General features: G+C 61.9%; 1 protein-coding gene across 1 annotated transcript in view; it reads left to right on the top strand.

Moving 5' to 3' along the window:
• Positions 1-8,191, top strand: part of FAM20C (FAM20C golgi associated secretory pathway kinase) — a 46,134-nt gene extending 37,943 nt beyond the window's left edge. The window contains exons 4-10 of the mRNA XM_069485878.1: positions 2,196-2,288; positions 3,806-3,921; positions 5,062-5,242; positions 5,394-5,503; positions 5,779-5,860; positions 6,480-6,539; positions 7,173-8,191. Of these exons, the coding sequence (XP_069341979.1) occupies positions 2,196-2,288; positions 3,806-3,921; positions 5,062-5,242; positions 5,394-5,503; positions 5,779-5,860; positions 6,480-6,539; positions 7,173-7,422 (892 nt within the window). The 3' untranslated portion in view covers positions 7,423-8,191. The remainder of the gene's footprint in view (positions 1-2,195; positions 2,289-3,805; positions 3,922-5,061; positions 5,243-5,393; positions 5,504-5,778; positions 5,861-6,479; positions 6,540-7,172) is intronic.
• The last annotated feature ends 5,323 nt before the right edge of the window (positions 8,192-13,514 follow it).

Here is a 13,514-nt window from a genome sequence, read left to right as displayed (position 1 = left end):
GGGAGACCTTCAGGGTTTACAGAATGGTGCTGACCTTTCAGAAGGAGTCCTGCGTGTGGCTCCCAGCCCTCGGCGGGGGGAGAGGGACAGGGAGGTGCCACATGAGGTCCCTCCTGGGCTGTCTGTGCCCACTTGGCTGAAGTCAGAGCCTGGGGGCCCTGAGGCCCTTCTAGGGGGACGCGGAAGCCTAGGGAAGGTGGGCGGTGCCAGGGTGCACACAGAGGGCCCAGCCCGCACCCGCCAGGACACTTGGGTCCGGGGACGGGCGGAGCCTGTGAGCCGCTCCACCAGCCCCGCCTGCAGCTGAGTCCACTGTTCTGAAGGCTCAGGGACCTTCAGGAGAGATGGGGTGTCACCCATTTTACAGACAAGGAAACTTCTCAACAGATAAGACAGGCTCCGCCACTATAGGGGAAGGTATAGGTCATCTCGGGTCGCTGCAGTGAGGGCCGAGGAAGCCTGTGGATTTGAGTGGGACCCAGTAGCGTCCAGCTAAGGCCGGCGGGTCCAGACGTGTGTGTGCGCACGTGGATGTCTAAATCATTGGTGAGGAAACGCACTAGGAGATTGGCGTCCGCCAGTCTGTTTTCCTGATTAAACGCAGATTTCCTTCCCCTGGGTGCTGGGTGGCCGCTTCCTTGCTGCCCTGGCTGGCCTGAGCCGCCGCCAGCGCCATCCTGCTCTGCATCCTGGAGCCCCCGGCCCCGTCCTCTGATAGGGGGCCAGGGCTGGGCGGGTGGGGGGTCCGGACACCCAGCTCAAGGCTCAGTCTCAGGCATCCTGGCTCCCCCAGCCTGGGCCCCCACCAAGTCCAGGGACTGTGTGAGCAGGACCTCGGCGGTGGGACAGGGACAGGGAGAGAGTTAAACCGGGCACCTCCCACCCCGGCTCGGACCCTCTGTCTGGCCGGGGCCGTGTCGATGCCAGCACCACAAAGCACTTGGCCTGCGCTGCACTAATGGATGGGGGTCCCTGTGGGCAGGAGCCCTGGGCTGGGTCCTGGCTGTGCCACCTGCAGCAGGGGGCTCAGAGGATGTCCCTCCCCTCTCCGGCCTCAGTGTCCCCATCTGTGAAGTGGGGGTGCATGGTGTCCTGGATTCCTTCGTCACAGAAGTGCCCCCTGGGTTTTCAGGCCTGGGTGTTGGGGGCCAGAGTCCCATTGGGCAGCGAGTGGGCTGTGGGGTGGCCCCAAGAGGAACTGGCCACTTCTGAGAGCAGCTCACAGGGCTCAGGCCCCAGCAGCGCATCCACCTGCCCCATGACTTAGGGACTCCTTGTGTGCTGGAAGGTCCTGGGCCGCGTTCCAAGGGACACACATTCGGAAATGCTGACTCAGCCATCTGGAGATGTGCCGGGAAGGGTGTTCAGGGAGGCGGAACGGCGTGAGCAGAGACAGGAGCGTGGAGGACCAGAGACCAGCGTGGGAAACAGCAGCCGATCATGATCGAGGCCGGGAGGGGGACCCAAGGCAGGCTGAGCAGGCCGGCGGCCGGTACCCCTGTGGGCAGGAAACAGGCAGGCTTGGAACCTGGGTCCCTCTTGTCCACTTCAGACGTGCAGAAAGCCCTAGCCTCCCTCGCGTCCTGCCGGGGGTCGCTCCTTTCCAGGGGGCGGCTAAGGGCAGGTTTAAGGGACAGTTTGTCCAGCCTGGCGCCAGCCCCCGGGCACACCCTGCACAGCTGAGGGCGAGTCCTCCCCTCTCCCGTGGCCACGCTCAGCTGCGTGTCTGGCCTCTGAGGCGAGAGCGGCTTCTGCCCAACAGCCTTGAGGGGGTCGGGCTGGTGGCGCGGACGGTGGGTAGGGTGGGGGACACGTGGTAACCAGCTCCCAGGGGACAGGCCTGGGTCACAGAGTTTGCTGGTTTGTGGGGCAGGCACTTCCTCCATGGCTGGTGTCGCATGGGGCCACCGTGGAGTTGGGAGGACATGCTCGCGGACACGAGGGTGCAAACAAGCCCATTAGGAAGCGACGAGACTTGAGTACCTCTTACTTTCAAAATATAATGCGTTTAATTGTAGGTTTATATAAGTTAATGTCTAATGATGACCGTGTTTAAATGGTTAGCAGAATTATTGGAAATTTAACAGACGGCTCGAAAACTGGTTGGAGCTAGAGCCAGCACACCAGGGCACACACCCTGCACCCAGGGTTGTCTCGGTGACAAACCCTTCCCGGTTCTGTCCCATTTTCTGTAGGCAAACGAGGGAGCAGGAGACGCCCCCCGACTTTTTCTACTTCTCTGACTACGAGAGGCACAATGCGGAGATCGCCGCCTTCCACCTCGACAGGTGAGCCTCCACCTCGACAGGTGAGCCTCCTGCCCTCCCCTCCCCCTGAGGACCGTTGCCAGCGCAGGGTCACAGGTCCTTCACTCAGATCCATTCTGGGCTCCTCCCTCACCCGCAGGCCATTCTGGGTGGGGGACAACAGCGCTCAGTGACAGCAACACTAACGGGTACCTTCTCCCAGCAGCTGCCCTGTTCAGGGCACGGTGTGTACCTCAGTCCTTCAGCCCTCACAGCACCCGCTAGGTAGACACTATCTGTGCCCATTTCACAGATGGGGAAACTGAGGCACTATGAGAAACTATCTGCCCAGAGTCCCACACTCCTGATCATGCCTCTCACGCAGCGGGAGATGCCCTGCCCTCGAGGCACTTGCCATCAGACAGGCTTCCTCCTGTGCCCAGCATCTGTGACAGTGCCACACAGATGGCAGCTGTGGGCAGCGGGAACAGGGGAGGGAAAGAGGATAGGGAGGGCAGAGGGAGAAGCAGTGACCAAAGCAGACTGCCTGGAGGCAGCGGTGTTTGCGGTGAGAGGCCCAACCAGACGTGAACTCATCCTTAGGCTCTGCTTGGCCCTTGTAGGGGCTGCAGGCGTCAGGGGACCCTACTCATGGGCGTCTCAGCACCCCTGGGGCTCGGCATTCTGTGCTGAGGCGCAGTTTACAGGCCTGACCCTGGTCCAGAGGGTTGAGAGACGCCCCTGGCACAGCGGAGGGGGGGAGGTGCCCGCTGGCCTGCACCTGGGGGACCCTGATGGGACAGCGTCTTGCCAAGGCCAGCAGGGTTGGCCTCTCCCAGGGCTGGTTAGAATGCAAAGTCACATTGAAGTTTGCAAGCTTTTTGCAAGATCAAAATCTTGTATGGCGACTACAGAAATCCCCAGAAGTCAGATTTTCAACTATTTAGAAACAGCCCAAACCCAGAAATGGGCCTTTTGTGAAAAGATAAATAGGGGCCACGGAGCCAGTGAGGGTCGCTCATCGGGGACTGTGGACCCCTTGGTCAGCTTGTGCGTGAAGCAGGACAGCCCGGTGAGCCGGGGCGGGGGGGCAGAGGTGGCGGGTGCTCTGTGCCGACGGTGAGTGGCTGCGATCCGGCCCGCCCGGCCACCCCTCCACGGAGGACGACTGTGCGGGGCCATCACAACGTCCTGTGTCAGCAAGAAAAGCCCACATCCCACGTCTCCGTGTAATTAAGCAAGCGGCAACACAGTTCAGAAAGAGTTACAGTAAAAGGGGTTAATTTAATTAATTGTGTTTGAAATTCAGCCCTGGAACAGGGCCGTGTTTTAGTTATCTGGGCACTCGGCAGGGCCGATGCCAGTCTTCGAAGTGTGGCCAGCCCCGTCCTTCTGGGGTGCATTTCTGCCCCCTCACTGAGGACCCCGGCCCAGCCACCGGCCCCCGCGCTGGGTTTAAAGGAGGGGAGAGAGGCGCGGTGCACCCCGCCTGCTGCCGGGAGCCGCCCAGACGGAGCCGCCCAGAGCACAGACGCCCTTTTCTGCCTCTCTCTTGCCAGGATCCTGGACTTCCGTCGCGTCCCTCCCGTGGCCGGCAGGATGGTCAACATGACCAAGGAAATCCGGGACGTCACGCGAGACAAGAAGCTGTGGAGAACCTTCTTCATCTCCCCAGGTAGGCTCGCACGGCCCGCCCCAGCGGATTAGTGGACACGGAGGCTGTGGGCTCCGATACCCCTCGAGCAGGAGGCACAGAGCTGCCCCCAACCTGCCGTCCTCACCCGAGGAGGCACATGTGCCCCTTCCATGGCCACGTGTGGCCCCGCTTAGGGTTCCAGACTGGCAGTGTAGTCATCCTCTCTCCCATCTCCTGTGCTGGCAGGGAGGCTACTTCTACTCTTTATTTTATTTATTTATTTATTTATTTTTTGAGACAAAGTCTCGCTCTGTTGCCCAGGCTAGAGTGAGTGCCGTGGCGTCAGCCTAGCTCACAGCAGCCTCAGACTCCTGGGTTCAAGCAATCCTCCTGCCTCAGCCTCCCTGAGTAGCTGGGACTACAGGCATGCGCCACCACACCTGGCTAATTTTTTTCTATATATATTTTTAGCTGTCCAAATCATTTCTTTCTATTTTTAGTAGAGCTGGGGGTCTCGCTCTTGCTCAGGCTGGTCTCAAACTTCTGACCTCAAGCGATCCTCCCGTCTTGGCCTCCCAGAGTGCTAGGATTACAGGCGTGAGCCACCGCGCCCAGCCTCTTTATTTATTTTAAAAGGCAAAGTGATTCACTTTTGGAACCTCCCAGCCTCTCCAGGGAGTCTTCTTCAGGTAGCGTGGCCAGGGGGGACCTACCCCCCCAGACTTACAAACAGCCCCGCAGGATCCCTCTCGCACAGAAGGGGCCGGGCGGCCTCCCCTTGCTCGATTCCGCCAGATGGTGGGTGCCTGGGGGGTAAGCACAGAATGAGCCTGTTAGTGGACTTTGTCACTTGTATTCCCTTTTCGGGGTGCATGTGTGGTCCCAGCGATGCCAGGCCCAGGGGAATGAAACTCTGCCTCTTTGTGGTGGGTGACCCCGGGGGTCCACTGTGCAGGGCTCTGTTTTCTGCAGCGCAGGTTGGTGGTGTTTGCTGAGATGGGTGTGAGAGCTGTGGGCAGCTCCTGCCCCGAGAAGCACCAGGCAGAGCCGGGCACGGCCCTGGGAGAGCGTGGGGTGGTCCCAGCAGACGGGCCTGGCCCAGACAGAAGCTCTGGGAGGGGCTGCCTGGAGGGTGCCCTGCGTGGCCCCCGGTGACCTGACCGATGGTCTGCCCGACAGCCAACAACATCTGCTTCTACGGGGAGTGCTCCTACTACTGCTCCACCGAGCACGCCCTGTGTGGCAAGCCAGACCAGATAGAGGGCTCGCTGGCGGCCTTCCTGCCCGACCTGTCCCTGGCCAAGAGGAAGACGTGGCGGAACCCCTGGCGGCGCTCCTACCACAAGCGCAAGAAGGCCGAGTGAGTGCAGGGGCTGCGGGCACCGGGGGGGCTGGCTTCTGTCCCTAGGCGGTGAGGGAACCGGACGGCCAGGGAGGGGTGTGGGATCTCCGGCGGCCATGGGCTGGAAGGTGGCAGGGCAGCCACAGACGCCTCACACGGCTCCCTGCAGGTGGGAGGTGGACCCCGACTACTGTGAGGAGGTGAAGCAGACGCCACCCTACGACAGCCACCACCGTGTCCTGGACATCATGGACATGACCATTTTCGACTTCCTCATGGGTACGTCTGGAAGCCATGCTGGCTGTCCTGTTTGCACGAGACACGTGGGTTCCCGCGGACCCTGCACAGACCAGATGACACCCAGAGCTCCACGGTGGGCCGCTGCCTGGTGCCACCCGTCCGTGGTCTCGTGGTCCGAGGAGGGGTTAGGGTCGGGGTCACTGCTTTTGCTGTGTTATTACGGCACAGAGGCCCTGTTCCGGGAGGGAGGGAAGATGCCACTTGGCAGAGAGCAAAGGCCTCTGAGCTGTCACCATTCCTGCTTGTCCCCACAGGAAACATGGACCGCCACCACTACGAGACTTTTGAGAAGTTTGGGAACGAGACGTTCATCATCCACTTGGACAACGGCAGAGGGTGAGCCTGCTCTTGTTCCCGCAGACCTGCGAGGGGCTGGCCACCGCCTCGCCCAGACATGGGGGCACAGCCCACGGGGGAGGGACATGCGTGGCCCCAAAGGCCCCATCTCAGTGCGAGATGCAGGGAGGGCCGCCCGGGAGTGCTGGGTTTCCCCACCTCACAGTAAGCCTGTGTCACCCGGGGAAACTGAGGCCTAGAGAGGCCTCTGGCTTAGGAGAGCAGGGCCAATGGGTCCTGCAGGCAGGACCTGGCACTGCCAGCCACAGACAGACATCGTCCCTGCCCCTGCAGGAGACCCTGGTGGCCCCGATTAACAAGGCAGGGAAGTGAGCGATGCACGTGTAGAACATCCACGCCAGCTTCGGGTGCCCGGATAGTTTGCACGTGGGGCTCCGTGTGCCCACTGTGAGAGACGCCTCTGCGACTAAACGTGGGCCGACAGCCCTTCGTGCTGTCTGGACACAGCTGCCCAGGACCCCTCCTCTGAGTGTGCTGGCCCAGACGGGGGGTCAGGACCCCACAGCAGGGGGCTGGACACGCTGGCCGGCCTCCCAGCCCCGCAGCCCCTCGGGGACCTGCCTTGGCCCTTGGATGACTCTGCTTTCCCTTCTGGCAGGTTTGGGAAGTATTCGCACGACGAGCTCTCCATCCTGGTGCCCTTACAGCAGTGCTGCAGGTACAGCCCCCGCCCCGCCGGCCACCTCCTGTCCCATCCCTGTGCAGGGACAGATGAGGCCAGAGCTTGCCCTGCCCGAGCTGTCACACCGAGAGAAGAAAGGCAGGCTCAGCCCACTGCACAGGGCTCATGCGCCCCGTGCACCCCCCAGGTCTGTCCAGCTGGAGCCTGTCATACCTCGGCTCCTGGACAGTGCTGACGTCCCGTGTGCAGGGAGGACACACACGGTCCTGCTCTCCTGGCCATGGCTGCAGACTGTGCCTTCTGGGGGGCTCTCTGACCCTCCTCCTCTCCTGCTGCGGTTGGGGACACAGGCTTGCAGGGCACCCCGGCTTGTGCCTCTCTAAGGAGATGCCTGCTCAGAAAGACAAGCTGGGTTGGGGACAGTGAGCAGGTGTCCTCCTCGCTCTTCCTGGGCCCCTCTGGGTGGCACCCTAATGCCTCCTGCAGGGGAGAGGCAGGGGCCTGGCAGCTCCCACAGCTTAGCGCTGAGGGGGCATTTGATCTCCAGCCCCTCTGTGCGTCTCTCTGTCTCTGTCTCTGTCTCTCCCTCTCCCCACTCCTACCCCCATTTCCAACAGCCGGGCTTCTTCCCTCTCTCCCGAGGAGGCCTGACCCCTCTTCTCCTCCCAGGATCAGGAAGTCCACCTACCTGCGGCTGCAGCTGCTGGCCAGGGAGGAGTACAAGCTGAGCCTGCTGATGGCGGAGTCCCTGCAGAAGGACCAGGTGGCGCCCGTCCTGTACCAGCCGCACCTGGAGGCCCTGGACCGGCGGCTGCGCATCGTGCTGCAGGCCGTCCGCGACTGCATCGAGAGGGACGGGCTGCGCGGCGTGGTGGAGGACGACCTGGACACCGAGCACAGAGCCGCCTCCGCGAGGTAGTGACCCGCCGGCTGCCGCTCTGCCTGCCTGGACGGGAGGAGAGAGACGGGGCTCGGGGGACCCCATGCGCCGCGTCGTGAATTCAGTGAATTCAGAGACTGGACAGACGGTCCCCAAGTGTGAACTGCGGCCCCAGACGGCTGAGGTCATTCCGTGGAGGGTCTGATGGTCACGTTGTGTCAGCTGTTGCGACCAGGACAGGTCGGGAAGGAAGCGCTGTCTGTGCTCCGGGACAGAGGCAGCTGGTGGCGAGGTGCTCCATCCCTTTTGTAGGGAAAGGAAGCCTTATTTACCATTTTGTATTTATATATGGTGGATGTGTACACGACAGGGGCACATGCAGACACAGGTCACCTGCCCAACTGACGGAGAACCGTCCTCCCCACGGGCTCCGAGGGGCCCCTCGTGGCAAATCCACCTGCCAGTGCTCTCCCAGTATGGACCTAATTTAAAATAAAGACTCTTCTCCGTCCCTCGGCCTCAGAACTTACAGAGCTGGAGGGTCCCGAGGGACGTCATGGCCTGCGTGTCGAGGGACGAATCCGCGAATGTGGGTTTCAGATGACGAAACGACCGGTTACTCTACTTGTCTGTCGCGGCCTCTGGCTTTGCTCTGGACAGTGGTGTCGACACGTCACGCAGGGTCCGCTGGGCCCCGCAGCAGTAGGCTTGCCTTCGTAGCATTCTGTGGAATAGTTTGCAATGTGCTCAATGTGCAATAAAGATATGGCAAGTGTGTCGGCAGCGCACCGGGGCGGGGCCCCTCGTACCCCGGCACAAAAGCGAGTCGTGGCACTGTGCATGCCGGGCCCCGGCTCTCGAGGGGGCCTGGGTGTCTGGAGCCCAAGACCCGCTGGGGCTCTGGAGGGAGCGCCCGCCAAGCCCCAGTAAGCAGGCTGGACAAGGCTGAGGTCTCCAAGGCGAGGGTGGCGCCCTGTGGACGCAGCTCCATGTGGTTCCATGTCCTAGTGGGAGCCAGGCACCAGCCCTCGAGGGAGAGGGGGCTCCAAGGAGAGCTTACGGCTGAGGGTGCACTGCAGACAGATCTCAGCGTTCTAGAGGCACGAGCGTCCCGGGGTCAGAGTGCTCAAATTCACAGCCCCTTGGGCTGAGGGCTCCACGTGATCCCACAGTGGTTGCTTTATGTGCGCTGGGGCCCCCTGCAAAACAGTCAGCGTAAATCATTTCTAGTCTCTAAAGCAGAACTGCAAGGTCAATTTTATTGCTCTCATTTCACAGATGGGAAAACTGAGGCTGAGAGAAAGAAAGCCACTTAGCCGAGAGTCAATGTGGTTCCTGGAATGGCAGAGCTTGTGCCAGAGACCCCATGCGCCAGACCCCAGTCCTAGGCGGAGCCCAGGATGAGGCCGGCTCCCCACACCAGCAAACCGAGGGAGAACCTTGGCCCACGGGCCATGTGACACAGTGGCCCTGAAAGCTGTCTCCAGCACCCCAGGGCTCGGGCTTGCTGGGTCACCTGGGCCTCCTTCCTGCCATCTGCCAGCTGAACCTGGGGCCAGCACACGCTCTCCGCCTCTCTCACCTCTCCTCCCGAGGGAATCCTACCCCTCATCCCCCTTCCTCCCAGGGAGGGCTGCGGAGGTGGGGGCAGGGCCTGCAGGGTCCTTTGGTCTCCAGCACCCACGGCACCGGGGACGTGGCTGAGGCAGAGCCAGGTTCAAGGGCTGGGTCGGCAGCCCAAGGTGATGCGGAGGACCCGTCTGGCCTGAGCAGACCAGAGGGGCCCAGAGACCCCCTCTCAGGCTGCCTGGGCAGGATGGGGCACGGGTGTCACAGCCTTGGGCGGGAGCCTGGCTGCCACGTGCCCAGGGCCCCGTAGCCCGGGAGCCCTAAGAACTCAGACTTGGTGGACTGATCACTGTCACCCTGCCCACCTTACAAGGCCCCGTACTCACTCCCCTGTCCTCCAAGGCAGACACGCTGAGCACCGATTGTCAGGCCGGGGTGCCGAGAGCACTCCACAGTCAGGGCTCTGTCGTCATCACAGCAGCTTCACAATAAATACAACAAATTAGCCACAAACCAGCCCACTGTGCACAGCAGTGAGGTTGCACAGGGACAAGGACACCCCAGGTGGACCCTTTATGCAGGGCAGGGAGAGAGGTGCCAGGGGCCTCCCCAAATCCACGGCAGAAGTCCCCAGTGTGACTGAGTGTGAAGGCTGGGCCTTTACAGAGGCGATTAAGGTAAACTGAGGTCAGTGGGGTGACCCCTAATCCCACGTGGCCAGGGGCCTTAGGAGAGAGGCGAACAGGACACAGACACACACAGGACCATACAGGAGGACACGGGGGGCGGAGGGGGGAGAAGCCACCTGCCCTGCCACACCCTGATCTACACCCAGCCTGCAGGACAGCGAGAGACACGTGCTGTTCCAGCCCCGCTGGCAGCTCGCTGGCAGCACAGGGGTCTCTGGGGGGCGTTTCTCAACACCTCAAGCACACGGGACCAGGATGCTGCGAGTGGGGCTGGGCAGAGAGCAGGTGGAGAGACGCCAGGGCCACCTGCCGTGCCCACGGCCACCCAGCAGCAAAGGTCCTCAGGGGCCGCAGGCCGTGGGAAGGTGGGACCTTGCGTTAGTGTCCAGGCAAGTGTTCTCCGAGCTCGGGCTGACAGAGGAGAAGGCTCGGCGTGGGGAGAGCAGAGGCGGGCGCAGAGCAGCTACGGCAGGTGGGGAGGGGCCGGCAGGGTGAGTGCAGGTGGGAAGAGCAGGACACAGACTTCCAGAACCACCCGGGCCTGGGCGCAGGGCGCCCCAACGTGACGAGGGCCAGCCGCAGGGCCACACCGAGCGGGGTCTGGCTCACCTGTTTGGCATCAGTGACAACGGGATGATAGAAGCATCTGAAGGCCTTCAACGGAGCTGGAGCGAAAAGCCGCGGAGGACCAGCCCTCGTGGCAGGAGGGCAGGGGGTCCATTGTGGTCTGCACCTGGCTCGCCTCGATGCCTGGAGCCGGGGTAGAGGGCAACCTGAAAGGAGAGGGGACGGCCAGGGGCTGGGGTCGGGGGTGGGGGCCAGAAGGTCTGAGGGAGGCTGACCGCGGGGACCACGTGCATCCTCCCGTCGGCCACGAGAGGGCGGGCAAGAGCCATCGCACGTGCAGGCTCCAGGGACAGCTACATGGACGCAGAGGCTGGAAGGCGTCCACCGAGGCTGGAGCCTGAGGACCCTGGGGAGCCCTGCGACATGCACTGAGGTGGGACCCGACCCCCCGGAGGAGCAGGGAGCTGATGGGGGGCGGAGAGAGGGCCGGAGGGTGGGGGCTTGGTGTCCAGACGACGGGACAGAAATCAGCAGGATGGAAAACTGGACAGAGGGAACAGGAGGTGGCGCTGAGGCCTCCCAGGGACAAGCAGGGAGACCGGAGCTGGAGAACAAGAGGACAAAGAACAAACCGAGTTCGGGCCAGGAGGCCCCTGTTAACTAGCAGGAGAGACACAAGAGAGAAAATGGAAGTGAGGAAATAAACGGGAAGAAACAGAAATAAATGAACTTAGCCTGGACGGAAAGACATAAACTCCCGACCAAATTGTCCACGTTGCCACGGAATAAAAGGAGAACAGCAGAAAGGCCCAGACACGGCCAGGGAACTTCAGTGCCTGGAGAAGGGAGGTTCACGCCTGGAGCACACCCGGGACGCAGGTCGGGGCTCGAGGACACGCATCTCACCCACAGTGCTAGACACCGAGGTAGCACCGTCCCCAGAGCCCTCTTGGCACACAGATTCCAGGCAGCTGCAGCCCATGCACCCCCCACCAGGACGAGATCGAGGCAAAGGGGGACAGAGGCCCCGGGTGGTGAGGGGCCCTGAGGACACCGGTGCCCTGGGCTCCCGGACACGGCAGGCTCCGGGGAGGACCAGAGCGTGTGGAGTGTGCGGCACAGTGGTCGTGCCTACCTGGGAAACCGAGCCGGGACGGGAGAGAACTGTCGTGTCCGGGGAGAAAAGAGCTGTCAGGGAAGGAAACGCAGGCGCAGGACACCCGCGGCACAGTGTGAGTGACGCTCACAGACACAAGGTCATATCAGCCATCGCCACCACCACCCCGCAGAGGGGAAACGGCGCCGTCACTGCCCTGGCGAAGGGAGTGCGGGGGGAGGACGGCGAGTGAGAACTGAATCCCCCTTCAGGGTGGAAAGTGGATGCATATTGTGCAAAGCTTCAAAATAAAAAGTCACATTGTTATTTAGAAACACGGAGATAAACACAAAAGCAAAACAAAACACAGGAGTGATTTTCCCTGGGACCCCACGGGGAGGAGGGGTGGGGTCTGCCGTTTTCCCTGATCTGACCTGTGGCCTCACTCAAGACTTTCTGAACAGATTTCTCTATCACATTGATCCAATCCAACATGGAGTTTGGCGCAGTCGAGAGGGGGTGACGGCCCAGGCTGGGACCTGCCAGGCCCTATGGCCGCAGCACCAAGCCCAGAGCGGTCGCTCTCTGTGCTCCTCACAGCTGCTCCATGATGGGTTTGGGGGAGTCGCTACCCCACGGCACCCACCTCGCCCACTTCCCAGCTGTGGAGACTGAGTCTCAGAGGGCGAGGTGACTTCTCAGTGGGTGGCCCAAGGGCCAAGCTGTGTCTGTCACCCCAGAGTCCTCGTCCTCCACCTGCCCTCAGAATCTATGCCAGGCGCCACCCTGCCAGTGACACAAGCCCACCAGAGACTCCTGCAGAGGCGAGCAGGTGCCCAGGCTCTCAGACACATCCCCTCGGTGACAGTCTGTGTCCTGACAGAGCCGGGCTGCCTGCCTTGGCTGCAGGGGCCTACAGGAAATATTGGATTAGAATTCAAGCATGATTTTTTTTTTAGAGTCTCACTCTGTTGTCCAGGCTAGAGTACCGTGGTCTCAGCCTAGCTCACAGCAACCTCACACTCCTGGGCTCAAGGGACCCTCCTGCCTCAGCCTCCTGAGTAGCTGGGACTACAGGTATGCACCACCATGCCTGGCTAATTTTTTTTTTTTTTTTTTGTACATATTTTTAGTTGTCTAGCTAATTTCTTTCTATTTTTTAGTAGAGACGGGGGTCTTGCTCTTGCTCAGGCTGGTCTCGAACCCCTGAGCTCAAACGATCCACCCGCCTCGGCCTCCCAGAGTGCTAGGATTACAGGCGTGAGCCACCGCACCCAGCCTCAAGCATGATTTAAAAAACTGGGGGGAAAAAACACACACAGCACCACCTTGGCTCAGCCTGGGATGTCACTCGGAGAACAGAGGGGCAGGAAGGGGACAGCTCCTGGGGGCTCCTGCCTGGGGCTGGGCCCCACCGGCAAGCCAGGAAGAGGGGTCGCTGCTGAGAGTGGGGCACCTCTCTGAATTGAAATACATAAATGAGCAGAGTGGGTGGCCCTCACGGCCCATAAGGGCCAAAACGTGCGAAAAGGGGCTGGGAATGCAGGTGGTGGGTGTGCCCCGACTTCCCTGCCCCCACCCCAACAGAGAGAGGCTCCAGGGCCACTCCGTGGAAGGCAGGACTGCTGGCCCTCACGGTGGTCCCCAAATGTCCCTGCTCCGTAGCCACCAGTAGAGGATCCAGCTGCAGGGGGCAGACGCTTTTCAGCCGGCTCCCGGGTGTCCTGGACACAGGGGCTCCCAGCTCCGCCCCCACCTCCCAGGCGCTCACCTGAGCAAAGACTCACCCTCAGCATATCCAGCTCACGCCCTGCCCGAAACCCCAAGAGGGCCTTGGGTATGGCAGGCGTGCCCAGGTGGGCGTGGAGAGTGGCGGGGGGAAGACAGAGTCACCCAGACAGACCTCTGTTAAGAAAGCAGAACCCCAAAGCCCCTGTGTGTGTGTAGGGGGTCCTCATACGCTCAGGGGGTCTTTCTTACCCTTTGCAGAGCTGCGTTTGGAAGAAGGGGCTGGCAGGACTTGCTGGGCGCTGCTGGGAGGGCGTCCTCGGGCAGGGGTGGGGTCTGCTGGCCTCGCAGCACTGCCCTCAGGTGATGAGGGAGAGGCCCAGAGGCGGGGCCCTGGGCCAGCTGCGGGGCAGGGCCTGGGAGTGGAAAGCACACAAGCCTTGCCCCCAGCCCGCCTTGGCCCAGGTTAGGGGTAGCCCAGT

Source organism: Eulemur rufifrons, chromosome 14, assembly GCF_041146395.1.
Source record: "Eulemur rufifrons isolate Redbay chromosome 14, OSU_ERuf_1, whole genome shotgun sequence".
Lineage (NCBI taxonomy): Eukaryota > Metazoa > Chordata > Mammalia > Primates > Lemuridae > Eulemur > Eulemur rufifrons.
The sequence above is the reverse complement of the archived record's forward strand: the minus strand, read 5'-3'. Positions and strand labels throughout refer to the sequence as shown.